The sequence below is a fragment of the Scyliorhinus torazame genome, chromosome 14 (genome assembly GCF_047496885.1).
Source record: "Scyliorhinus torazame isolate Kashiwa2021f chromosome 14, sScyTor2.1, whole genome shotgun sequence".
Classification (NCBI taxonomy): domain Eukaryota; kingdom Metazoa; phylum Chordata; class Chondrichthyes; order Carcharhiniformes; family Scyliorhinidae; genus Scyliorhinus; species Scyliorhinus torazame.
In genome coordinates this window covers 12927811-12954638 of record NC_092720.1, presented here as the reverse complement: position 1 = coordinate 12954638, position 26828 = coordinate 12927811, and the positions used below count along the sequence as shown (strand labels likewise).

General features: G+C 47.5%; 1 protein-coding gene across 10 annotated transcripts in view; it reads left to right on the top strand.

The window, feature by feature from the left end:
- The window catches only part of LOC140389529 (IgGFc-binding protein-like), a 266128-nt gene that overhangs the window by 80151 nt on the left and 159149 nt on the right, over positions 1 to 26828 (top strand). For 9 of the 10 annotated variants that reach the window (XR_011934415.1, XM_072473723.1, XM_072473716.1 and 6 more), the window contains 26 exons: positions 5904 to 6148; positions 6239 to 6522; positions 6662 to 6939; positions 7362 to 7960; positions 8319 to 8880; positions 9194 to 9393; positions 9497 to 9877; positions 9981 to 10267; positions 10683 to 10963; positions 11218 to 11355; positions 11444 to 11700; positions 11993 to 12077; positions 12918 to 12983; positions 19703 to 19947; positions 20038 to 20321; positions 20461 to 20738; positions 21161 to 21759; positions 22126 to 22687; positions 23000 to 23199; positions 23303 to 23683; positions 23787 to 24073; positions 24489 to 24769; positions 25024 to 25161; positions 25250 to 25506; positions 25799 to 25883; positions 26724 to 26789. Coding sequence is in view for 9 of the 10 variants with exons in the window: in XM_072473723.1 (XP_072329824.1) it covers positions 5904 to 6148; positions 6239 to 6522; positions 6662 to 6939; positions 7362 to 7960; positions 8319 to 8880; positions 9194 to 9393; positions 9497 to 9877; positions 9981 to 10267; positions 10683 to 10963; positions 11218 to 11355; positions 11444 to 11700; positions 11993 to 12077; positions 12918 to 12983; positions 19703 to 19947; positions 20038 to 20321; positions 20461 to 20738; positions 21161 to 21759; positions 22126 to 22687; positions 23000 to 23199; positions 23303 to 23683; positions 23787 to 24073; positions 24489 to 24769; positions 25024 to 25161; positions 25250 to 25506; positions 25799 to 25883; positions 26724 to 26789 (7326 nt within the window). In the remaining variant the exon portion in view is untranslated. The remainder of the gene's footprint in view (positions 1 to 5903; positions 6149 to 6238; positions 6523 to 6661; positions 6940 to 7361; positions 7961 to 8318; positions 8881 to 9193; positions 9394 to 9496; positions 9878 to 9980; positions 10268 to 10682; positions 10964 to 11217; positions 11356 to 11443; positions 11701 to 11992; positions 12078 to 12917; positions 12984 to 19702; positions 19948 to 20037; positions 20322 to 20460; positions 20739 to 21160; positions 21760 to 22125; positions 22688 to 22999; positions 23200 to 23302; positions 23684 to 23786; positions 24074 to 24488; positions 24770 to 25023; positions 25162 to 25249; positions 25507 to 25798; positions 25884 to 26723; positions 26790 to 26828) is intronic. The other variant, XM_072473722.1, reaches the window with a different exon arrangement.

Sequence of the window (26828 nt, the reverse complement as noted above, 5' to 3'; positions counted from 1 at the left end):
CCGTGTATAAATAGATCTCCCATCTTCCCAATTCCTGCTCTCTGCCATCTCCGGAACCCATCATCCAGTCTGCCCGGTACAAACCGATGGTTATTGTAGATCGGGGTCCAAACCGATGCTCGCTCCACTCTCTTATATTTCCTCCACTGCCCCCCGATTCTCAGAGACACCACTATGACCGGACTTGTGGCGTATTGGGCCGGCAAGAGATGCCGTTATCAGTGCGCCCAAACTTGTATTTTTACACGATGCTGCCTCCACTTGCCCCCACACCGACCCCCCTCCCCCACCACCCGCTTCCTAATCATGGCTATATTGGCCGCCCAGTAGTAGTTACAAAGGTTCTGCAGGACCAAATCCCCCCCCCCACCTGTTATGGGTCAGCGTTTAGAGAGCCCCAAAGTGTAGCATGGAGTTCAACTGACCCACAACTTTTAATAAATTGGGGTGCGGGGAGCACACGGCGCACTCCACAGGTGTGATACAGCGTAAATGGACAAGTGTTTTTTAAAACAAAACAATGTTTATTCTATCAACTCAAGTTATCCTTGCTAAAACAACCATTGAATATCTTAACACCCATTAATTCAATGATAACCCCCAAAGACTAAGTAATCGTTTCAGCTGTCCTTTTAACATCCAAAAGACTTAACCAACCTGCAAACAGGAGCACATTAGGTTACATTCAATATATATAGTGAGAAAGGGTTCAACCTTGCTGCTGCTTTTGGTTACTTCAGCTACAGCCCCTTTGTTTTCTTCATGCAGCTCACTGGAAACACACAGACACACCCAAGCTGCTCTCTCAAACTGAAACTCAAAAAGCAGAAGTGAGCTCAGCTCCCCCCACACTCTTCAGTAATATGATCAGCTCCATTTCTTAAAGGTACATTGCTTAAACATCCATTTCTTAAAGGTACTCTCACATGACACCCCCGACTATGCTCCAACAGTACTTTCTTCACTCGCGGGGTTTTGCCCGCCCACACAAAGCCCCAAATCACCTTATTCACTTGTTTACAAAAAAAACCTCGGGATGAAGATGGGGAGGCGCTGAAAGACAAACAGGAATCTGGGGAGGACCGTCAGTTTCACGATCTGTACCCTCCCCGCCAGTGATAGCGGGAGCATGTCCCATCTCTTAAAGTCCTCTTTCATTTGTTCTACGAGCAGGGACAGGTTTAACTTGTGCAGTGTCTCCCATTCCCAAGCCACCTGGATTCCCAGATATTTAAAGATCCTTCCTACCATTCTAAACGGCAGCTCTCCCAGTCTCTTCTCATGCCCTCTCGCCTGGATCGTGAACATCTCGCTTTTCCCAATGTTCAATTTATATCCTGAAAACTTGCCAAATTCCCCTAAGGTCTGCATAATTTCCCCCATCCCCCTAACGGGTCTGAGATGTACAGGAGCAAGCCACCCGCGTGGGCAGCACGGTAGCCTTGTGGATAGCACAATTGCTTCACAGCTCCAGGGTCCCAGGTTCGATTCCGGCTTGGGTCACTGACTGTGCGGAGTCTGCACATCCTCCCCGTGTGTGCGTGGGTTTCCTCCGGGTGCTCCGGTTTCCTCCCACAGTCCAAAGATGTGCAGGTTAGGTGGATTGGCCATGATAAATTGCCCTTAGTGTCCAAAATTGCCCTTAGTGTTGGGTGGGGTTACTGGGTCATGGGGATAGGGTAGCGGTGTTGACCTTGGGTAGGGTGCTCTTTCCAAGAGCCGGTGCAGACTCGATGGGCCGAATGGCCTCCTTCTGCACTGTAAATTCTATGTATCTATGTATGTAAAGCGAGACCCGGTGTCTCCGCCCTACCCATCCGCCCAACCAGGCCTTTCCAGTTCCTAGAAGCACTTAACGCCATGGCCAGTGGCTCTATGGTCAGAGGAATCAGCAGCCGGGAGAGGGGGCACGCTTGCGTTGTTCCTCGATGTAGTTTAAAATAATCCGACCTCAACCGATTTGTGCGCACTCTTGCTACTGGTGCCTGGTAGAGCAACCGTACCCAGTCAATGAAGTCCTCACCAAACTCAAACCTTCCCAACACCTCCCGCAGGTAATTCCACTCCATCCGATCAAAAGCCTTCTCCGCATCCATCGCGACCACCACCTCCATCTGCCCTCCCTCTGAGGGCATCATAATAACATTTAAGAGCCTTCTAACATTGGCCGTGAGTTGCCTGCCTTTTACAAATCCCGTCAGGTCTCCCCCTATCACCTCGGGACACAATCCTCTATCCTTGTGGCCAATGTCTTAGCCAGCCATTTGGCGTCCACATTCAGTCGGGAGATTGGCCGATATGACCCGCATTGCTCCGGATCCTTCTCCCGTTTCAGAATCAATGAGATCGAGACCTGCGACATTGCTGGGGGGAGGACTCCCTTCTCTCTTGCTTCATTAAATGCCCTCACCAGCAGTGGGCTCAATATCTCCGAACACTTCTTATAGAATTCCGCCGGGTAGCCATCCGGCCCCAGGCCTTGCCTGACTGCACACCCTCCAACCCCTCCATTATTCTCTCAATTTCAATTGGGGCTCCCAGCCCTTCCACCAGTTCCTTGTTCACCCTCGGGAACCTCAACTGACCTAAGAAATGCCTCATCCCCTCCAACCCAGAGGGGGGTTCCTACTCATATAATTTACTTCAAAAGTCCTTAAACACCTCATTCACTCCTTGTGGGTCCAGGACCGTGTTCCCACCTCTATCCTTTACTCTCCCTATTTCCCTGGCTGCCTCCCTTTTTCTGAGCTGGTGCACGAATATTCTCCTTGCCTTTTCCCCATACTCGTAGACTGGTCCCCTTGCCTTCCTCAGTTGTTCCACCGCCTTCCCTGTAGACAACAGCCCCAACTCCACCTGTAACCTCTGCCGCTCCCTCAGTAGCCCTGCGTCCGGGGCTTCCGAATATCTCCTGTCCACCTGAAGTATCTCCCCAACTAACCTACCGTCTCAGTTCGTTCTCCCTTTTCTCTATGGGCCTGCAAGAGATTAATTCACCTCTGACCACTGCCTTCAAAGCTTCCCACACCGTTGCTGCAGACACCTCCCTCGTATTATTTATTTGCAAGTAGTTCTGGATGGACTTGTTCACTCGCCCACAGACCGCTTCATGTGCTAATAATCCCACACCAGACTCCATAGCGGGCGTTGCCCTCTCTCTCCATACTAACCCGTAGATCCACCCAATGTGGGGTATGATCCGACACTGCAATTGCCGAGTACTCGGTTTCCGCCACACCTGGTAGTAGAGCCCTGCTCAGAACAATCAGTCGATCCGAGAGTATACCTTGTGGACATGGGAGAAAAAAGAAAACTCCTTTGCTCTTGGCCGTCCAAACCTCCATCGGTCTATACCCGCATGTGCTCCATAAACCCCTTCAATGGCTTTGCCGCAGCTGGCACCGTCCCTGTCCTGGATTTTGACCGGTCCAATTCTGGATCAATGACAGTGTTGAAATCTCCCCCCATGGTCGAGTTATGTGACTCTCGGTCTGGGATCTTACCTAACACCCGCCTCATAAATTCCACATCATCCCAGTTTGGAGCATACACATTCACGAGTACCACCCGCATTTCCTCCAGCTTCCCACTCACCATTATGTACCTATCCCCCCGTGTCTGACACAACTCTCCCTGCCTCAAATGCCACCTGTTTTTTAAACAGGATCGCAACCCCTTGGTCTTAGAATCCAGCCCTGAGTGGAATACCTGGCCAACTCACCCCTTCCTCAATCTCGTCTGATCTGTAATCTTTAGGTGTGTCTCTTGTAACATTGCCACGACCGCCTTCAGTCCCTTCAGATGCGCGAAGACGTGAGCCCTCTTGACCGTCCCATTCAGCCCTCTAATGTTCCAAGCAATCAGCCTGGTTTAATCAGGGGTTTAATCAGCCCCCCCTCCCGTTCCCGGGCCGGCTAGCCATCACCCTTTTTAGACCAGCCTCAACCTCTTGGAGCCTGCCCTCTGATATCCACCATCCTCAACCTCCCATTTGTCCCCTAGTAACAGTTCCACCCCTGTCGGCAAAGCAGCTCCCACCCCCCTCCCCCCTGCCTAGTAACAGCACCAGAAACCCAACCCCCCCCCATACCAGCTCCCCCCCCCCCCCCCCCCCCCCCCCCACTGTGCTTCCATGAGTCAGATGCCCAAGCTGATCTGATAGCTCCCGCCCATGGTGCCAAACATACTATCTCCCCATTGTTCTCCCTCCTCTCCCCCGCCCCGCGTGGACATACATATTCAAAACATCACATTTCTTAGTCAACAAACAGTGGAAAGAATCCACTCCACTCATCTCCCGATAAAACAAAGTTAACTTTAGAAACAGAAACAGCCGCTTATTATACATAACACTGCTTATTCAAAAGAGTTTAAAATATATTTCCACCAAACTGCCACTGCAATGCCCTCCCCCAAGTTTCAGTGTCTTTAGTTCACATCTAGTCTTTTGTCCTTGATGAAAGCCATCATCTGGTGTTTCAAAATAAAATTCCCGGTCCTCAAACGTGACCCAAAGATGGGCCGGATACAGCATCCCGAACTTTACCCCCTTCTTAAAGAGGGCCGATTATATCCGGCTCGCCTCTTGGCCAAATCCGCACCCAGGTCTTGATATATACGCAACTCACAATTCTCCCACCTGCTACTCCGTTCTTTCTTGGTCCATCGCAGAATATGTTCCTTGTCCAGGAACTGGTGCATTCGTACCTCCATCACCCTCAGCGGCCCATTCGCTCTGGGCTTCTTCGCAAGGGCTCTATGTGCCCTATCTACTTCCAGGGGCCATGGAAATGCCCCAGCCCCCATCAACCTTTCCAACATGCTTGCCTCATAAGCCCCTCCTGTCCGACCCTCACTGCCCTCAGGGAGGCTGACGATTCTCAAGTTCTGTCTCCTGGACCTGTTCTCCAAGTCCTCCAGCTTCTCCTGTATTCTTTACTGGCGGCCACTCATCATCTCCACCTTGGCCTCCAGCACGATTATATACTCCTTGTGCTCGGACACCCTTTTCACAACCTCCTGAATCGCACGCCCATGGATTTCTTGACCCTGCAACACCTGATCAATCGATGCCTTAATCGGGTCCAACGTGTCTTTCTTAAGCTTGGTGAAACATTCTTCAAAAAATTTCACCAGCTGTTCCGTCGACCACTATGCCGTCCCCGCGAGCCTGCTTCTCCACCATGTTTTCCCGCGTTGCCGGCTCTACCCGCGTCTCTCTTGATAAACTTTGCCTTCTTACATGCCCACTTCTAGTCCAATTTTCTATACACTAGTGGGGGGATTTCTCCTCACAGTCTCACTCTCCACCAATTTATCCAATAAAATTCGGGAAAAATGGGAGAAAAGGTCCAAAAATTCCAACACAAGCGGGAGCTATCAAATGTGCGACCGACTCTTCCATGGCCGCTACCGGAAGTCCCTGGCCACACAGTTTTAATGGGTCCTTTAATTGTTCTGACGTGTAAGATTCAGTGTGGTAGGAATATGTTTGGATGTCTTGTAGATTTCGCTGCTGGGCTGTGGTCTTGTGAGTATCGCTTGTTCTTCTGCTTAGTGACCTCTTCAACTGTCAAGCAAGTTTCATACATTTTGCAGACAGCAGACCTGTTTGTTGGCACAACTTGAAGGAGCATCAGGAGAATTCCAACCATTCAGGATTGTGTGCTTGCAATAGACGGGGGAACAGTAATGACAGGAGTGTCCATTATTGGCAGGATGGAAACATTTGAATGGAGTTGTGTGATTTAATGATCTAACAGATTTACAATAATACCTTGTTAGTAAAAGATAGCAGTCACACTGTAGTCAGCATGTGGAAAAAGAAAAGAGTGGTAGAGTCTCAAATAATCTAATTTGATCTTAGATGTACCACCAATTGATATTTGTTTTACAATTTTTAGAATCGTCCTGCACTGTGCAAGGTGATCCTCACTACAATACCTTTGATAAACAAGCTCACGACTTCATGGGAACCTGCACATATACCCTATCAAAATTATGTGACGTCAACAGTAACCTGCCTTATTTCAATGTTGAAGCTGCAAATGAGCACAGATCAGGGAATTCCTATGTATCGTACATCAAACATGTCAACGTTAATGTTTACAATCACAGAATAACGTTAGAGAAGGGACACGTGGTAAAGGTAAGAGTTCAATATTTCCATACCTTCATGAATTATCTTGAACGGTTGGTTTGCGGAAGAATCAGTTGATCAATGCTTGTGTGTCTCCAGGTCGATGGAGAAGTGGAGGTGCTGCCTGTGTCAGTCGCTTCTGGTGTTGATGTTGGCCTCAGTGGAAAGTATGTGGTTGTGAGCACCGATTTTGGATTGAGGGTGAGGTTTGATGGGAGGCATCGAGCAGAGGTTACCCTTCGCAGTGTCTTCAAGGGGAAAGTGTGTGGAATGTGTGGAAACTATAACGACGACAGAACAGACGATTTCCTCAATCCAGATGGCGTGATGGAGCCCGATTCTGTCAGCTTGGGGAACAGCTGGCAAACCCAGAATGATACAAGGTACACTATATGGAAGTGTTCAGGTTGTTTCTGTTCGTTACTAAAGCTGCAAGCTGTTAATGACCGTAGTCATACCATTTGCATGCAGACTTTATATAGCTTTAACTGTTTCTCATTAGTGATGCTGCTGTTTTTGCAGGTGTATTCCTGACATTGGCATCAAACCAAATTGTACTGATGATGAAAAGCACATCCTGGAAAGTAAATCTTACTGTGGAATAATCATGGATTCACGTGGTCCCTTCAAAGGATGCCACTCTGTTATAGACCCCAGGGATTATTTTGGTGATTGTGTGTACGACCTGTGTGCATTAGACCTGCATACGGAGACTCTGTGCAGTAGTTTGCAGTCCTACGCAGATGCATGCCAGTCGAAGGGAGTGAGAGTGGAAACTTGGAGGAATGAGACTTTCTGCCGTAAGTGTTTTGATGCTGTATTGCTTGATGTATAAATTGTGCTTAGTGGAGATATAAACACGAGTTACTTGTGAATGACGATGTAATAACCCTGACGAGAACCATGGGGCGTCCCGATTGATCACCCCTTTGGACTTGTGGAGTACAAGCTCCCTTGGTAATGGGCGGAGGCTCATCTGCTGCTGCTCACAGAATCACCTCTTAAAAGCTGGCCAGATTGGGACTGGCATGATTGACAGTTCCGGTTGGGACCTATGTGTTGTACGCCACGTTGTAGATTTTTCAATTGGCTGAAAATAAACTGCCGCTTTGATTCAGCTTCTCGGGTCTCCTGAGCTTTAATACATGGATTTTCAGAAAACTGTTGGATGGCAGTGATTTAATGCAAAAATAATACAAGACCTTTTGAACTCTCTTTACAGCTTTGAAGTGTGCAGTGAATAGTCACTATGACCAGTGTGGCTCAGCCTGTCCAGCTACCTGTCTCAATCCCAATGCTCCTTCCAGCTGCTCCCAGCCATGTGTAGAAAGCTGTGTGTGTGACAGAGGTTACGTTTTCTACAACGCCAGATGTGTGCCAAGCGGTCAGTGTGGATGCTGGTCTGAGGACAAACACTACCCAGTGGGATCTGAATTCTGGACGGATGATACCTGTTCAACGAAGTGTCAATGTCCTTCTGCAGGTAGTAAATTAGTGTGCTGGAGTTCTGGATGTGGTACGGATACAGTCTGCGGAGTTACAAACGGAGTTCCTGGTTGCTACCCGCATGCATACGGCATCTGCAGAGTTCATAATGACCCACATTACAATACTTTTGACAAAGCGACCCATCATTTCATGGGGACGTGCACCTATACGATCGGCAAGCTGTGCACAAATTCCTCGTCTCTTCCGTACTTTAACGTTGAAGCGAAAAATGAAAATCGGGGCAACGCGAAAGTATCTTACGTTCAGAGAGTTCGAGTAACTGTTCACGGCCACACTGTCTGGATTGTTAAGAGGGAATCTCACCGTGTGTTGGTAAGTGTCTTATTGCTAGGTTGTGTTTTCTAAAATTCTGCATTTTCAACTGAATTTATTCCGAATCGTTCCTTAATTGGAACGTTTATATCATTACAATGGGAGACGAATAATCAGGAATATCTGGTGCAGTCTTGGCAGTGTTATAATGCTGAATATGATATCTTCAATTTGTGTGTAGTGTTAAAGACAGTGCTGTGAATCAGTGTAAAATGTGCATCAATCAGATGCTAAGGATTGTGTTTACTCCATTCCTGCAGTCAGATCGCTGTTGAGGTTTGTTGGGCTACTGTGTGAAAGGATGCCGGACTGTTTTAGAAATGATGTTGTTCAATCTCCATTTTCCTCTTGCCTTCAGGTTGATGAAGTGTGGATGACATTACCCGTGACCCTAGTCAATGGTGCCGTGAGTGTGAGTAGGAGTGGAAGATACGTGGTCCTGGCGACAGATTTTGGGCTTGGTGTTTCCTATGACACTGATCATTCGGTGGAAGTGAAAGTGCCAAGCATATATTTTAATCAGACTTGTGGCATGTGCGGTAACTACAATGGATTGAGAAAAGATGATTACATGAAACCCGATGGAGAGCAAGCCAAAGATTCGAATGAGCTGGGAAATAGCTGGAAGGTGGCACCGGATGATCCAGGTTGTGACCCAGGCAACCCTGAGGAATGTGAGCCCGCTGACGAGAACCTCTACCAAAGCGATAATTTCTGTGGTTTGATCACCAGTCAACGAGGTCCATTTGTAAAATGCCACTCTGTAATAAATCCCATTGGTATCTTTGAAAGCTGTGTTGTCGAGCTGTGCCTGTTGGCAGGAAGTCAAGATGCTCTGTGCAATGCTCTCCAAATCTATGCAGATGCGTGTCAAAATGCAGGAGTGAATATTCCACCCTGGAGAAACTCCACTTTCTGTCGTATGTATTGGCCAGCTGCTGGTGTTTTAACTTGAATATTTCCTTATTGCGCCTGAGAAAAGTCACTGTTTTTGTGATATTGTGTTAGATGGTTCATTTTGTTACAGACTTGCTATTTCCTGTTCAAGTTCTTTTAGTTCAATTTGTTCACGTGTTTGTTTTGATACTTTCCATTCTTGTGATCCAGGTGAATTTCAAAAGTATGTGCGTGCCTTTTTGTCCATGAGCCTTCCTTCTCGGTTGTCTTTATAATTATAAACATTTTCTGGTCTCAGAAGCCTTAAAGGTTTTCTTATACCTTCTTTGCTTTCAGGTGTCAGCTGTCGAATCAATAGCCACTACAATGCATGTGCCAGTGCTTGTCCAGCCACGTGCACAGACCGTTTTGCCCCAGAGAACTGCAGCAAGCCCTGTGTGGAGGACTGTGAGTGTAACATGGGGTCTGTTCTCAGTGGAAGCTCCTGTGTGGTTGTAGAGAACTGTGGCTGCGCCTACAACAACAAATACTACGAAGTAAGTTTTCCGAGCAGTTGTAAGTGTTTTTGGTACTCTTTGGTTCTTTTACATGAGGAGTATGTAGTAATTTTGAAAATCACCCTTGCTCTTTGTCTGTCAGAAAGGGACAATGTTCTGGGAAGAGGGATGTGTAAAGCGTTGCCGCTGCACTGGAAATGACCACATAGAGTGTGAAGCAGCGTCTTGTGGAGCAGAGGAAATTTGCAAAGTGCAGGATGGAAATTTGGGATGTTACCGAGCAGACACTGCAAAGTGCCACATTTACGGTGACCCGCACTATACCACATTTGACAGGAAACTGTACCACTTCCAGGGTGCCTGCAATTATACTGTGACTGAGACTTGTGGAAATACATCCGTGCAGTTTTCTGTGACTAGTAGGAACGAACACAGAGGCAGCCCAACGTGGTCTGCTATTAATTCCATTGCTTTGCGACTTGATGACCTTCATGTTGCAGTGAGGAAGCATAAGCTTGTTTATGTGAGTAACCTCTCTGATCGGTAGAGTTTTCTGACTTAATGTATTGTTGATCAGTGGTAGTCCCTGTCTTTGTTGTTACTAATCTTGGTAATGTTTTGTTTAGGTGCATGGGGTGAGGGTTGACCTCCCTGTGACTCTCCGTTCTTCGGTAAGGGTATCGATGGCAGGATCATTTGTTATGGTCCAGACAGACTTTGGTTTTCAGCTGAAGTTTAATGGCGATGCCGAACTGTTTGTCATGGTGGATGAGAGGTACAAAGGGCAGCTGTGTGGCTTGTGTGGTACCTATACTGATGACCAGCTCGATGACTTCTTGATGCGTGATGGAATTCTAGCGTTGGATTCCAATCAGTTTGGAAACAGCTGGAGAGTTACTGATGATGACTGGCTGTGAGTATTTCCTGCACCGTATTGTGAATTAAGGTAAATGCAGTGCAACTGGAAAGAGTTCTTCAGAGATTGAGGAGCTATGGCAGTAAGTAGAGTAGTTGGTCGATGTAAAAACGACTGATTTACTTGGCGGAAAGTCTGGGATTTCCTGTAAATGTACACATGAACGGGTGAGTTAGGTTCTGTTCAATCTTCGTGATTTGCAGTGAAGGCTTGAAATGGATCCTCCAGTATTGGTACATATTACATTGAAATATCACCAATGCGTAACAGAAGTACATCATGCCTTTAGTGGGAACGATTTTGACAGCACCTGTATTGCTTTCTTTGTCCTGTGCATTGACATTGGAGGAGGAATTAAAATGAGAGATTTTCTTATTTAGGACAGAAATCATACATGACTTTCCTTGCACAGGTGTAATCAAACCGCTCCACCACCACACACCTGTGAACCATCATCAAATGAAGAGGCCGAGGAATACTGCAAAATAATTTTGGCAAGCAATGGCCCTTTCAAAGATTGTCACTGGTTTATCCCTCCTCAGTTGTACTTTGAAAGCTGTGTGTATGATCATTGTGCCACTGGAGGAGATTCTGTGTTACTGTGCAATGCTCTGGCGTCATATGCTTCAGCCTGTGAAACAGCTGGTGTTGTTCTGGGAGACTGGATGGAACAGAGTGGCTGTGTTGAAAAAAGTAAGTTTGATATCACGTATCTTTACTTGTTCTTTTCCACCATTTTGTTTCTCAATCCTTCTGAATAGTTATACCAAAAAAAGACACAATTTCCCTTCAAAACACATGCCCAATATTAATAATCAGCTTTGTGTGCGTTTAGTTGACTTTAGTGAGTTGATTGTGTTTCTTAAGTAACTTCCTTGTGACGGTTTTAACTGGTTTAATTTCTGGGTAATTCTGCATGCATTAAACATTGTGTATTCAACATACAGGTTGTGCATTGGACTGTAATTTTGATGTTGACCTGTGCAATTGGACACAATCCAAGACAGATAATTTTGACTGGAAACGCATCAGTGGGTCAACACCATCAAGCCACACCGGGCCGTCTTATGACCACACCACTGCAGGTAGGTGAAGTGAGATCCTTACCTTGCCACTCGGTGTTGACTGAGCTGATGATTTGTTTCTAACCAGTGAGCATAATTGTGTGTCCAGGTGGCTACTACATCTACCTCGAAGGCAATGACGGCAGTGAAGGAGACAGAGCACAACTGGTCAGTGCTCCATGCAAAAAGACAGGAGCTCAGTGTTTGCGATTCTGGTACCACATGTATGGAGTAGCTCAGAGCATGGCTTTGAAAGTTTACCAGGTTGAAGGTGGGATACCAGTGCTAATGTGGCTGGAGACAGGAAATAAAGGAAACAGATGGATTGCAGGAGAAGTGGGCCTGCAGCTCTCGGGAAAGTCTCAGGTAAATTATGTGGATAATATTTGTGTAATTGTTTTTGCATTTTTGTTTTGTGATAAACTCGGGCAACATGCGCCCTTTACTCAGAAATCACATCGCGATTTTGTTTCTTGTGCTAACATTTAACTTGTTAATTATAAATTAGAATAGATATCTTAGGTTGCTTAAACAAAATAGAGAATTGATGTATTCATGCTATTTTCCAGTGTGACTGGAAGGAAGATAGTGAAATTGTATTGTTTGACTTGCTGTTGCCATCTTTTGCTTGCTGCTAGTGTGCTGCTTTCTTTTACAGATCCTCATTGAAGCAGTCCGGGGAAATGACTATCGCAGTGATGTTGCTGTGGATGACATCTCCTTCCACACAGGATGCTGTGGAGGTTTGACTCATTTTCTGATGTATATTGTGATTTGTTGACTTTGTGACTGAAACATTGATGAACATGAGACCATTAGCAATTGGAGCAGGAGCAGACCATGGGTGCGATTCTCCCAAAAGGGAACAAGGCCCGCTAGCAAGTGCGTTTAGCAGCCTGTTTCCCGGCACTCGCAGTGCTGAGTAACACATGACTATTCATCACATCGGCCCACGAAAGGGTTCCACCCCACCCGCCCCAATACCCCAGCCCAATGGCACGCGCACAAAAAATGCCAGCTGGTATTGTCACCTGCGCACGTTTGCAGGTGGCACCAAGTGGTACTGCTAGGGTGCCAGGCTGGCGCAATCAGGATGTCTGGATTGCACTGCCAGGGTGCCCAGATGGCACCAGCAGTGCCAGGGCACCACCCTGCCCAAACGTCAGGCAGCTGGGGGCCTCCTATCCCTTGGAGAACCCCACGAGTGCCATTCCATCTGGTCCCCGTCTCTTTCTCTCGGCCTGAAGTCTACTCAACAATGGATAATCCACAACCTTCTGGAATTGAGAATTCTGAAGATTCACAACTCCCTGAGTAAAGTAATTCTCATCTCAATCCTAAATGATCGACGCCTTCCCCCTGAGATTGAGCCCTGAGTTTGAGATTGGCCGGCCAGATGAAAGCACCTCTCTGTGTCCAGCACTGGTTTTAGTTTTGTGGTGGTGGAGCGTTTTGATTACACCTGTGATCTCTTTCCATAATTTGTGGTCCTTTCTTGTTTTCCACATTGAGCTAGTCTGGAAAGTTGACTTGATTTGTTTCTAACATGGATTATTTGAGTTTTTACCATTTTTTGTTTGCAGATATGTGTGACACAACAGCCACAACGAGCACTCCAACTACAGCCATCACCGTGACTCCTGAAACTGGTAAATGGAAGCAGCCGACATATGAAGTGGGACATGGAATGTGCTGTTCTTATTGCAGTCTCATTTACTTTGAGTTGCTAGTTAGAGTCTGCTACTTTTTCCACCAATCCTGTGGGCAAGATCTTCGATCTGTTCACGACGGCGGTATCTTCCGATCCTGCCGACACCCCACCTCTACCGCGGGCTTACCGGCGTACTCGGGTGAATTCAATGGGAAATCACGGGGTGAGACGGTGGCACAGCGGCTAGCACTGCTGCCTCACAATGCCAGGGACCCGGGTTCAATTCCATCCTCGGGTGACTCTCTATGTGGAGTTTGCACATTCTCCCTGTGTCTGCCGAGGAACATGTCGCCGCGGGGAGACCAGAAATTCTCTCCCTATATTTCTATTTATCATTTAATCTGTCTCGTTTAATTGAGTCCAAATACTACTGAAGCTATTTCATTTTTCATAAAGGACTGATAACTTTGAATCAAAATAACTTTTGATAATTTTTTAATGTGGGCAAATTATTGGGAAGGTGTTCTACAAGCATGATGCAAACACCAATATAAGGAAGCCAAGCAGGTGGTTGGGTTGATGTCTCATGTGCTTTCTGATCCGCTGTTAGAACGGTGCGTGTAATGATACAGACCAAGGGTAGAATCTTGTTGAGTCGCCGGGGGTGCCTCTTCTTGGGATGATCTGTTGAACCACAAGGCAGTCAGGCAGTGGTTGGACCAGTGGTGGGACTTTCCCTGGGATCAAGACTCCAGTGGCGGGAGTTTCACCTATCATGGCCGGAAGCTCTTGTGCTCAACAGCACCACTGTGGAGGCTGTGGCTGCTGCCAGAATAATAAGCACTAGACTGTCAGCATCATGATCCGACTCAGGCCACAGGTATATAAAATGCGGAGTACGAGGTGGTAGTTTCATCAAGTCGGGAACGAGCAGGATGGATGTTGGGCTGTCAGCAGTAAGGGCAGGGGCTTGTTCTCAGTGGGCCAGCACTCCCTTCTCCATGTCGACTCCCTCGATCAGAAACGCAGTGTCTATGCTTCAGGGACGCACAACCCTCCGCGAGATGACAAGCTGGCCACACAGTGTTTTAAAAAAATATTTTTATTAGGGTATTTGTAGTTTTTATAATAATAACAATAACAGTAACATAAACATGGTACAATAAACATTTCCATCCCCATCACATTCTTCACCCCCCCCCACCAATCAAGCAATAGTCTTAGTCTAGCAACGCCCCCCCCCCCCCCCTTGGAAATCTGCTTCTGCTGACATTTTAATTATCCGAAAGTCGACGAACGGGCTTCACCTCCGGGCGAACCCTAACATTGACCCTCTTAGGGCGAACTTTATTTTCTGGAGACTGAGAAACCCAGCCATGTCACTAACCCAGGTCTCCAATTTGGGGGGTTTCGAGTCCCACCACATTAGTAGGATCCGTCTCCTGGCTACCGGGGAGGCAAAGGCCAACATGTCAGCTCTTTCACCCCCTGAACTCCCGGCCCTTCCGACACTCCAAAAATCGCCACCTCTGGACTCAGCACCACCCGTGCTTTAAGTACCATGCACATAGCCTTAGCAAACCCCTGCCAAAACCCTCGAAGCTTCGGGGTATGCCCAAAACATGTGGACATGATTTGATGGACTTTCCGTGCACCTCGCACACCTGTCCTCTACACCGAAAAACTTACTCATCCGGGCCACCATCATGTGTGCCTGGTGGACTACCTTGAACGTATCAGGCTGAGCCTGGCACATGATGAAGATGTGTTAACCCTGCTTAAGGAATCCGCCCACAGACCCATCTCTATCTCTCCCCCTAGCTCGCCTTCCCGGTTGCTCTTTAGGTCCTTTATTGGGGTTTCCTCCGACTCCATAAGTTCTTGGTACATTTCTGATACCTTTCCCTCTCCCATCCATGTTCTGCAAACTACCCTGTACTGTATCCCCCGCGGTGGGAGGAGCGGGAAAGTCGGAACCTGCCTTCTCAAAAAATCACCCCCGACTATGCTCCAACAGTACTTTCTTCACTCGCGGGGTTTTGCCCGCCCACACAAAGCCCCAAATCACCTTATTCACTTGTTTACAAAAAAAAACCTCGGGATTAAGATGGGGAGGCGCTGAAAGACAAACAGGAATCTGGGGAGGACCGTCATTTTCACGGTCTGTACCCTCCCCGCCAGTGATAGCGGGAGCATGTCCCATCTCTTAAAGTCCTCTTTCATTTGTTCTGCGAGCAGGGACAGGTTTAACTTGTGCAGTGTCTCCCATTCCCGAGCCACCTGGATTCCCAGATATCTAAAGATCCTTCCTACCATTCTAAACGGCAGCTCTCCCAGTCTCTTCTCATGCCCTCTCGCCTGGATCGTGAACATCTCGCTTTTCCCAATGTTCAATTTATATCCTGAAAACTTGCCAAATTCCCCTAAGATCCGCATAATTTCCCTCATCCCCCTAACGGGTCTGAGATGTACAGGAGCAAGTCACCCGCGTAAAACGAGACCCGGTGTCTCCGCCCTACCCATCCGCCCACCCAGGCCTATCCAGTTCCTAGAAGCACTTAACGCCATGGCCAGTGGCTCTATGGTCAGAGGAAACAGCAGCCGGGAGAGGGGGCACGCTTGCGTTGTTCCTCGATGTAGTTTAAAATAATCCGACCTCAACCGATTTGTGCGCACACTTGCTACTGGTGCCTGGTAGAGCAACCGTACCCAGTCAATGAAGTCCTCACCAAACTCAAACCTTCCCAACACCTTCCGCAGGTAATTCCACTCCACCCGATCAAAAGCCTTCTCCGCATCCATCGCGACCACCATCTCCATCTGCCCTCCCTCTGAGGGCATCATAATAACATTTAAGAGCCTTCTAACATTGGCCGTGAGTTGCCTGCCTTTTACAAATCCCGTCTGGTCTCCCCCTATCACCTCGGGACACAATCCTCTATCCTTGTGGCCAATGTCTTAGCCAGCCATTTGGTGTCCTCATTCAGTCGGGAGATTGGCTGATATGACCTGCATTGCTCCGGATCCTTCTCCCGTTTCAGAATCAATGAGATCGAGGCCTGCAACATTGTTGGGGAAGGACACCCTTCTTTCTTGCTTCATTAAATGCCCTCACCAGCAGTGGGCTCAATATCTCCGAAAACTTCTTATAGAATTCCGCCGGGTAGCCATCCGGCCCCAGGCCTTGCCTGACTACACACCCTCCAACCCCTCCATTATTCCCTCAATTTCAATTGGGGCTCCCAGCCCTTCCACCAATTCCTTGTTCACCTTTGGGAACCTCAACTGACCCAAGAACTGCCTCATCCCCTCCAACCCAGAGTGGGGTTCCTACTCATATAATTTACTGCAAAAGTCCTTAAACACCTCATTCACTCCTTGTGGGTCCAGGACCGTGTTCCCACCTCTATCCTTTACTCTCCCTATTTCCCTGGCTGCCTCCCTTTTTCTGAGCTGGTGCGCTAATATTCTACTTGCCTTTTCCCCATACTCATAGACTGGTCCACTTGCCTTCCTCAGTTGTTCCACCGCCTTCCCTGTAGGCAACAGCCCCAACTCCACCTGTGACCTTCACCGCTCCCTCAGTCGCCCTGCGTCCGGGGCTTCCGAATATCTCCTGTCCACCTGAAGTATCTCCCCAACTAACCTACCCTCTCAGCTCATTCTACCTCTTCTCTATGGGCCTGCAAGAGATTAATTCTCCTCTGACCACTGCCTTCCAGGTTTCCCACACCGTTGCTGCAGACACCTCCCTCGTATTATTTATTTGCGAGTAGTTCTGGATGGACTTGTTCACTCGCCCACGACCGCTTCATGTGCTAATAATCCCACACCAGACTCCATAGCGGGCGTTGGCCTCTCTCTCCATACTAACCCGTAGATCCACCCAATGTGGGGTATGATCCGACACTGCAATTGCCGAGTACTCGGTATCCGCCACACATGGTAGTAGAGCCCTGCTCAGAACAAAAAAGTCGATCCGAGAGTAAACCTTGTGGACATGAGAGAAAAAAGGAAACTCCTTCGCCTTTTTTAGGCCAGCCTCAACCTCTTGGAGCCCGCCCTCTGGTATCCACCGTCCTCAACCTCCCATTTGTCACCTAATAACAGTTGCACCCCTGTCAGCAAAGCAGCTCCCAGCCACCCCCGCCTCCTGCTAGTAACAGCACCGGAAACCCAACCCCCCATACCAGCAGCCCCCCCCCCCACTGTGCTTCCGTGAGTCAGCTGACCCAGCTGATCTGATATCTCCTGCCCATGGCGCCAAACATACTATCTCCCCATTGTTCTCCCTCCTGTCCGTCCCCCGTCCCCGCTTGGACAGACATATTCAAAACATCACATTTCTTAGTAAACAAACAGTGGTAAGAATCCCCTCCACCCAGCTCCCGATAAAGCAAAGTTAACTTTAGAAACAGAAACAGCCGCTTATTATACATAACACTGCTTATTCAAAAGAGCGTAAAAGTGATTTCCACCAAACTGCCACTGCAATGCCCTCCCCCAAGTTTCAGTGTCTTTAGTTAACATCTAGTCTTTTGTCCTTGATGAAAGCCATCATCTGGTGTTTCAAAATAAAATTCCCGGTCCTCAAACGTGACCGAAAGACGGGCCAGATACAGCATCCCGGACTTCACCCCCTTCTTGAAGAGGGCCGATTTTGCCCGATTAAATCCAGCTCGTCTCTTGGCCAAATCCGTGCGCAGGTCTTGATATATGCACAGCTCACAATTCTCCCACCTGCTACCCCGTTCTTTCTTGTTCCATCGCAGAATTTGTTCCTTGTCCAGGAACCGGTGTATTCGTGCTACCATCGCCCTCAGCGGCTCATTCGCTCTGGGCTTCTTCGCAAGGGCTCTATGTGCCCTATCCACTTCCAGGGGCCATGGAAATGCCCCAGCCCCCAGCAACTTTTCCAACATGCTTGCCACAGAAGCCCCTCGCATCCGATCCCTCACTGCCCCCAGGGAGGCTGACGATTCTCAAGTTCTGTCTCCTGGACCTGTTCTCCAAGTCCTCCAGCTTCTCCTGTATTCTTTTCTGGCGGCCATTCATCATCTCCACCTTGGCCTCCAGCACGGTTATATACTCCTCGTGCTCGGACACCCTTTTCAAAACCTCCTGAATCGCACGCCCATGGATTTCTTGACCCTGCAACACCTGATCAATCGATGCCTTAATCGGGTCCAACGTGTCTTCCTTAAGCTTGGCGAAACATTCTTCAAAAAACTTCACCAGCTGTTCCGTCGACCACTGTGCCGTCTCCCTGCGAGCCTGCTTCTCCACCATGTTTTCCCACGTTGCCAGCTCTACCCGCATCTCTCTTGATAAACTTTGCCTTCTTACATGCCCACTTCTAGTCCAATTCTTCATACACTAGTGGGGGAATTCTCCTCACCGTCTCACTCTCCACCAATTTATCCAATAAAATTCGGGGAAAAATGGGAGAAAAAGTCCAGAAATTCCAACACAAGCGGGAGCTATCAAATGTGCGACCGACTCTTCCATGGCCGCCACCGGAAGTCCCTGGCCACACAGTTTTAATGGGTTATTTAATTGTTCTGACGTTGTGTAAGATTTAGTGTGGTACGAATATGTTTGGATGTCTCGTAGATTTCGCTGCTGGGCTGTGGTCTTGTGGGTATCACTAGTTCTTTTGCTTAGTGACCTCTTCAGCTGTCAAGCAAATTTCATACATTTTGCAGACAGCAGACCTGTTTGTTGGCACAATTTGAAGGAGCATCAGGAGAATTCCAATCTTTCAGGATTGTGTGCTTGCAATAGACGGGGGAACAGTAATGACAGGAGTGTCCATTATTGGCAGGATGGAAACATTTGGATGGAGTTGTGTGATTTAATGATCTGACAGAGTCACAATAATACCTGGGGCGACATTCTCCGACCCCCCGCCGGTCGGAGAATCGCCGGGGGCGGGCGTGAATCCCGCCCCCGCCGGTTGCCGAAGTCTCCGGCACCGGATATTCGGCGGGGGCGGGAATCGCGCCGCGCCGGTTGGCGGGCCCCCCCGCTCGATTCTCCGGCCCGGATGGGCCAAAGTCCCGCCGATAAATTGCCTGTCCCGCCGGCGTAAATTAAATCACCTACCTTACCGGCGGGACAAGGCGGCGCGGGCAGACTCCGGGGACCTGGGGGGGCGCGGGGCGATCTGACCCCGGGGGGTGCCCCCACGGTGGCCTGGCCCGCGATCGGGGCCCACCGATCCACGGGCGGACCTGTGCCCTGGGGGCACTCTTTCCCTTCCGCCTCCGCCACGGTCTCCACCATGGCGGAGGTGGAAGAGACTCCCTCCACTGCGCATGCGTGGGAAACTGTCAGCGGCCGCTGACGCTCCCGCGCATGCGCCGCCCGGATATGTCATTTCCGCGCCAGCTGGCGGGGCAACAACGGCCGTTTCCGCCAGCTGGCGGGGCGGAAATTCCTCCGGCGTCGGCCTAGCCCCTCAATGTTGGGGCTCGGCCCCCAAAGATGCGGAGCATTCCGCACCTTTGGGGAGGCGCGATGCCCGTCTGATTGGCGCCGTTCTGGGCGCCAGTCGGCGGACATCGCGCCGTTTCCGGAGAATTTCGCCCCTTGTTAGTAAACGATAGCAGTCACACTGTTGACAGCATCTGGAAAAAGAAAAGAGTGGTAGAGTCTCAAATAATCTAATTTGATCTTAGATGTACCACCAATTGATATTTGTTTTGCAATTTTTAGAATCGTCCTGCACTGTGCAAGGTGATCCTCACTACAATACCTTTGATAAACAAGCTCACGACTTCATGGGAACCTGCACATATACCCTATCAAAATTATGTGACGTCAACAGTAACCTGCCTTATTTCAATGTTGAAGCTGCAAATGAGCACAGATCAGGGAATTCCTATGTATCGTACATCAAACATGTCAACGTTAATGTTTACAATCACAGAATAACGTTAGAGAAGGGACACGTGGTAAAGGTAAGAGTTCAATATTTCCATACCTTCATGAATTATCTTGAACGGTTGGTTTGCGGAAGAATCAGTTGATCAATGCTTGTGTGTCTCCAGGTCGATGGAGAAGTGGAGGTGCTGCCTGTGTCAGTCGCTTCTGGTGTTGATGTTGGCCTCAGTGGAAAGTATGTGGTTGTGAGCACCGATTTTGGATTGAGGGTGAGGTTTGATGGGAGGCATCGAGCAGAGGTTACCCTTCGCAGTGTCTTCAAGGGGAAAGTGTGTGGAGTGTGTGGAAACTATAACGACGACAGAACAGACGATTTCCTCAATCCAGATGGCGTGATGGAGCCCGATTCTGTCAGCTTGGGGAACAGCTGGCAAACCCAGAATGATACAAGGTACACTATGTGGAAGTGTTCAGGTTGTTTCTGTTCGTTACTAAAGCTGCAAGCTGTTAATGACCATAGTCATGCCATTTGCATGCAGACTTTATATAGCTTTAACCATTTCTCATTAGTGATGCTGCTGTTTTTGCAGGTGTATTCCTGACATTGGCATCAAACCAAATTGTACTGATGATGAAAAGCACATCCTGGAAAGTAAATCTTACTGTGGAATAATCATGGATTCACGTGGTCCCTTCAAAGGATGCCACTCTGTTATAGACCCCAGGGATTATTTTGGTGATTGTGTGTACGACCTGTGTGCATTAGACTTGCATACGGAGACTCTGTGCAGTAGTTTGCAGTCCTACGCAGATGCATGCCAGTCGAAGGGAGTGAGAGTGGAAACTTGGAGGAATGAGACTTTCTGCCGTAAGTGTTTTGATGCTGTATTGCTTGATGTATAAATTGTGCTTAGTGGAGAGATAAACACGAGTTACTTGTGAATGACGATGTAATAACCCTGATGAGAACCATGGGGCGTCCCGATTGATCACCCCTTTAGACTTGTGGAATACAAGCTCGCTTGGTAATGGGCGGAGGCTCATCTGCTGCTGCTCACAGAATCACCTCTTAAAAGCTGGCCAGATTGGGACTGGCATGATTGGCAGTTCCGTTTGGGACCTATGTGTTGTACGCCACGTTGTAGATTTTTCAATTGGCTGAAAATAAACTGCCGCTTTGATTCAGCTTCTCAGGTCTCCTGAGCTTTAATACATGGATTTTCAGAAAACTGTTGGATGGCAGTGATTTAATGCAAAAATAATACAAGACCTTTTGAACTCTCTTTACAGCTTTGAAGTGTGCAGTGAATAGTCACTATGACCAGTGTGGCTCAGCCTGTCCAGCTACCTGTGTCAATCCCAATGCTCCTTCCAGCTGCTCCCAGACATGTGTAGAAAGCTGTGTGTGTGACAGAGGTTACGTTTTCTATAACGCCAGATGTGTGCCAAGCGGTCAGTGTGGATGCTGGTCTGAGGACAAACACTACCCAGTGGGATCTGAATTCTGGACGGATGATACCTGTTCAACGAAGTGTCAATGTCCTTCTGCAGGTAGTAAATTAGTGTGCTGGAGTTCTGGATGTGGTACGGATTCATTCTGTGGAGTTACAAAAGGAGTTCCTGGTTGCTACCCGCATACATACGGCATCTGCAGAGTTCATAATGACCCACATTACAATACTTTTGACAAAGCGACCCATCATTTCATGGGGACGTGCACCTATACGATCGCCAAGCTGTGCACAAATTCCTCGTCTCTTCCGTACTTTAACGTTGAAGCGAAAAATGAAAATCGGGGCAACGCGAAAGTATCTTACGTTCAGAGAGTTCGAGTAACTGTTCACGGCCATACTGTCTGGATTGTTAAGAGGGAATCTCACCGTGTGTTGGTAAGTGTCTTATTACTAGGTTGTGTTATCTAAAATTCTGCACTTTAAACTGATTTTATTCCGAGTGGTTCCTTAATTGGAACGTTTATTTCATTACAATGGGAGACGGAATCAGAAATGATCAGGAATATATTGTGCAGTCTTGGCAGTGTTATAATGCTGAATATGATATCTTCCATTTGTGTATAGAGTTAAAGACAGTGCTGTGAATCAGTGTAAAATGTGCATCAATCAGATGCTAAGGATTGTGTTTACTCAATTCCTGCAGTCAGATCGCTGTTGAGGTTTGTTGGGCTACTGTGTGAAAGGATGCCGGACTGTTTTAGAAAAGGTGTTGTTCAATCTCCATTTTCCTCTTGCCTTCAGGTTGATGAATTGTGGATGACATTACCCGTGACCCTAGTCAATGGTGCCGTGAGTGTGAGTCGGAGTGGAAGATACGTGGTCCTGGCGACAGATTTTGGGCTTGGTGTTTCCTATGACACTGATCATTCGGTGGAAGTGAAAGTGCCAAGCATATATTTTAATCAGTCTTGTGGCATGTGCGGTAACTACAATGGATTGAGAAAAGATGATTACATGAAACCCGATGGAGAGCAAGCCAAAGATTCGAATGAGCTGGGAAATAGCTGGAAGGTGGCACCGGATGATCCAGGTTGTGACCCAGGCAACCCTGAGGAATGTGAGCCCGCTGACGAGAACCTCTACCAAAGCGATGATTTCTGTGGTCTGATCACCAGTCAACGAGGTCCATTTGTAAAATGCCACTCTGTAATAAATCCCATTGGTATCTTTGAAAGCTGTGTTGTCGAGCTGTGCCTGTTGGCAGGAAGTCAAGATGCTCTGTGCAATGCCCTCCAAATCTATGCAGATGCGTGTCAAAATGCAGGAGTGAATATTCCACCCTGGAGAAACTCCACTTTCTGTCGTATGTATTGGCCAGCTGCTGGTGCTTTAACTTGAATATTTCCTCATTGCGCCTGAGAAAAGTCACTGTGTTTGTGATATTGTGTTAGATGGTTCATTTTGTTACAGACTTGCTATTTCCTGTTCAAGTTCTTTTAGTTCAATTTGTTCACATGTTTGTTTTGATACTTTCCATTCTTGTGATCCAGGTGAATTCCAAAAGATGTGTGTGGCTTTTTGTCCATGAGTCTTCCTTCTCGGTTGTCTTTATAATTATAAACATTTTCTGGTCTCAGAAGCCTTAAAGGTTTTCTTATACCTTCTTTGCTTTCAGGTGTCAACTGTCGAGTCAATAGCCACTACAATGTATGTGCCAGTGCTTGTCCAGCCACGTGCACAGACCGTTTTGCCCCAGAGAACTGCAGCAAGCCCTGTGTGGAGGACTGTGAGTGTAACATGGGGTCTGTTCTCAGTGGAAGCTCCTGTGTGGTTGTAGAGAACTGTGGCTGCGCCTACAACAACAAATACTACGAAGTAAGTTTTCCGAGCAGTTGTAAGTGTTTTTGGTACTCTTTGGTTCTTTTACATGAGGAGTATGTAGTAATTTTGAAAATCACCCTTGCTCTTTGTCTGTCAGAAAGGGACAATGTTCTGGGAAGAGGGATGTGTAAAGCGTTGCCGCTGCACTGGAAATGACCACATAGAGTGTGAAGCAGCGTCTTGTGGAGCAGAGGAAATTTGCAAAGTGCAGGATGGAAATTTGGGATGTTACCGAGCAGACACTGCAAAGTGCCACATTTACGGTGACCCGCACTATACCACATTTGACAGGAAACTGTACCACTTCCAGGGTGCCTGCAATTATACTGTGACTGAGACTTGTGGAAATACATCCGTGCAGTTTTCTGTGACTAGTAGGAACGAACACAGAGGCAGCCCAACGTGGTCTGCTATTAATTCCATTGCTTTGCGACTTGATGACCTTCATGTTGCAGTGAGGAAGCATAAGCTTGTTTATGTGAGTAACCTCTCTGATCGGTAGAGTTTTCTGACTTAATGTATTGTTGATCAGTGGTAGTCCCTGTCTTTGTTGTTACTAATCTTGGTAATGTTTTGTTTAGGTGCATGGGGTGAGGGTTGACCTCCCTGTGACTCTCCGTTCTTCGGTAAGGGTATCGATGGCAGGATCATTTGTTATGGTCCAGACAGACTTTGGTTTTCAGCTGAAGTTTAATGGCGATGCCGAACTGTTTGTCATGGTGGATGAGAGGTACAAAGGGCAGCTGTGTGGCTTGTGTGGTACCTATACTGATGACCAGCTCGATGACTTCTTGATGCGTGATGGAATTCTAGCGTTGGATTCCAATCAGTTTGGAAACAGCTGGAGAGTTACTGATGATGACTGGCTGTGAGTATTTCCTGCACCGTATTGTGAATTAAGGTAAATGCAGTGCAACTGGAAAGAGTTCGGCAGAGATTGAGGAGCTATGGCAGTAAGTAGAGTAGTTGGTCGATGTAAAAACGACTGATTTACTTGGCGGAAAGTCTGGGATTTCCTGTAAATGTACACATGAACGGGTGAGTTAGGTTCTGTTCAATCTCCGTGATTTGCAGTGAAGGCTTGAAATGGATCCTCCAGTATTGGTACATATTACATTGAAATATCACCAATGCGTAACAGAAGTACATCATGCCTTTAGTGGGAACGATTTTGACAGCACCTGTATTGCTTTCTTTGTCCTGTGCATTGACATTGGAGGAGGAATTAAAATGAGAGATTTTCTTATTTAGGACAGAAATCATACATGACTTTCCTTGCACAGGTGTAATCAAACCGCTCCACCACCACACACCTGTGAACCATCATCAAATGAAGAGGCCGAGGAATACTGCAAAATAATTTTGGCAAGCAATGGCCCTTTCAAAGATTGTCACTGGTTTATCCCTCCTCAGTTGTACTTTGAAAGCTGTGTGTATGATCATTGTGCCACTGGAGGAGATTCTGTGTTGCTGTGCAATGCTCTGGCGTCATATGCTTCAGCCTGTGAAACAGCTGGTGTTGTTCTGGGAGACTGGATGGAACAGAGTGGCTGTGTTGAAAAAAGTAAGTTTGATATCACGTATCTTTACTTGTTCTTTTCCACCATTTTGTTTCTCAATCCTTCTGAATAGTTATACCAAAAAAAGACACAATTTCCCTTCAAAACACATGCCCAATATTAATAATCAGCTTTGTGTGCGTTTAGTTGACTTTAGTGAGTTGATTGTGTTTCTTAAGTAACTTCCTTGTGACGGTTTTAACTGGTTTAATTTCTGGGTAATTCTGCATGCATTAAACATTGTGTATTCAACATACAGGTTGTGCATTGGACTGTAATTTTGATGTTGACCTGTGCAATTGGACACAATCCAAGACAGATAATTTTGACTGGAAACGCATCAGTGGGTCAACACCATCAAGCCACACCGGGCCGTCTTATGACCACACCACTGCAGGTAGGTGAAGTGAGATCCTTACCTTGCCACTCGGTGTTGACTGAGCTGATGATTTGTTTCTAACCAGTGAGCATAATTGTGTGTCCAGGTGGCTACTACATCTACCTCGAAGGCAATGACGGCAGTGAAGGAGACAGAGCACAACTGGTCAGTGCTCCATGCAAAAAGACAGGAGCTCAGTGCTTGCGATTCTGGTACCACATGTATGGAGTAGCTCAGAGCATGGCTTTGAAAGTTTACCAGGTTGAAGGTGGGATACCAGTGCTAATGTGGCTGGAGACAGGAAATAAAGGAAACAGATGGATTGCAGGAGAAGTGGGCCTGCAGCTCTCGGGAAAGTCTCAGGTAAATTATGTGGATAATATTTGTGTAATTGTTTTTGCATTTTTGTTTTGTGATAAACTCGGGCAACATGCGCCCTTTACTCAGAAATCACATCGCGATTTTGTTTCTTGTGCTAACATTTAACTTGTTAATTATAAATTAGAATAGATATCTTAGGTTGCTTAAACAAAATAGAGAATTGATGTATTCATGCTATTTTCCAGTGTGACTGGAAGGAAGATAGTGAAATTGTATTGTTTGACTTGCTGTTGCCATCTTTTGCTTGCTGCTAGTGTGCTGCTTTCTTTTACAGATCCTCATTGAAGCAGTCCGGGGAAATGACTATCGCAGTGATGTTGCTGTGGATGACATCTCCTTCCACACAGGATGCTGTGGAGGTTTGACTCATTTTCTGATGTATATTGTGATTTGTTGACTTTGTGACTGAAACATTGATGAACATGAGACCATTAGCAATTGGAGCAGGAGCAGACCATGGGTGCGATTCTCCCAAAAGGGAACAAGGCCCGCTAGCAAGTGCGTTTAGCAGCCTGTTTCCCGGCACTCGCAGTGCTGAGTAACACATGACTATTCATCACATCAGCCCACGAAAGGGTTCCACCCCACCCGCCCCAATACCCCAGCCCAATGGCACGCGCACAAAAAATGCCAGCTGGTATTGTCACCTGCGCACGTTTGCAGGTGGCACCAAGTGGTACTGCTAGGGTGCCAGGCTGGCGCAATCAGGATGTCTGGATTGCACTGCCAGGGTGCCCAGATGGCACCAGCAGTGCCAGGGCACCACCCTGCCCAAACGTCAGGCAGCTGGGGGCCTCCTATCCCTTGGAGAACCCCACGAGTGCCATTCCATCTGGTCCCCGTCTCTTTCTCTCGGCCTGAAGTCTACTCAACAATGGATAATCCACAACCTTCTGGAATTGAGAATTCTGAAGATTCACAACTCCCTGAGTAAAGTAATTCTCATCTCAATCCTAAATGATCGACGCCTTCCCCCTGAGATTGAGCCCTGAGTTTGAGATTGGCCGGCCAGATGAAAGCACCTCTCTGTGTCCAGCACTGGTTTTAGTTTTGTGGTGGTGGAGCGTTTTGATTACACCTGTGATCTCTTTCCATAATTTGTGGTCCTTTCTTGTTTTCCACATTGAGCTAGTCTGGAAAGTTGACTTGATTTGTTTCTAACATGGATTATTTGAGTTTTTACCATTTTTTGTTTGCAGATATGTGTGACACAACAGCCACAACGAGCACTCCAACTACAGCCATCACCGTGACTCCTGAAACTGGTAAATGGAAGCAGCCGACATATGAAGTGGGACATGGAA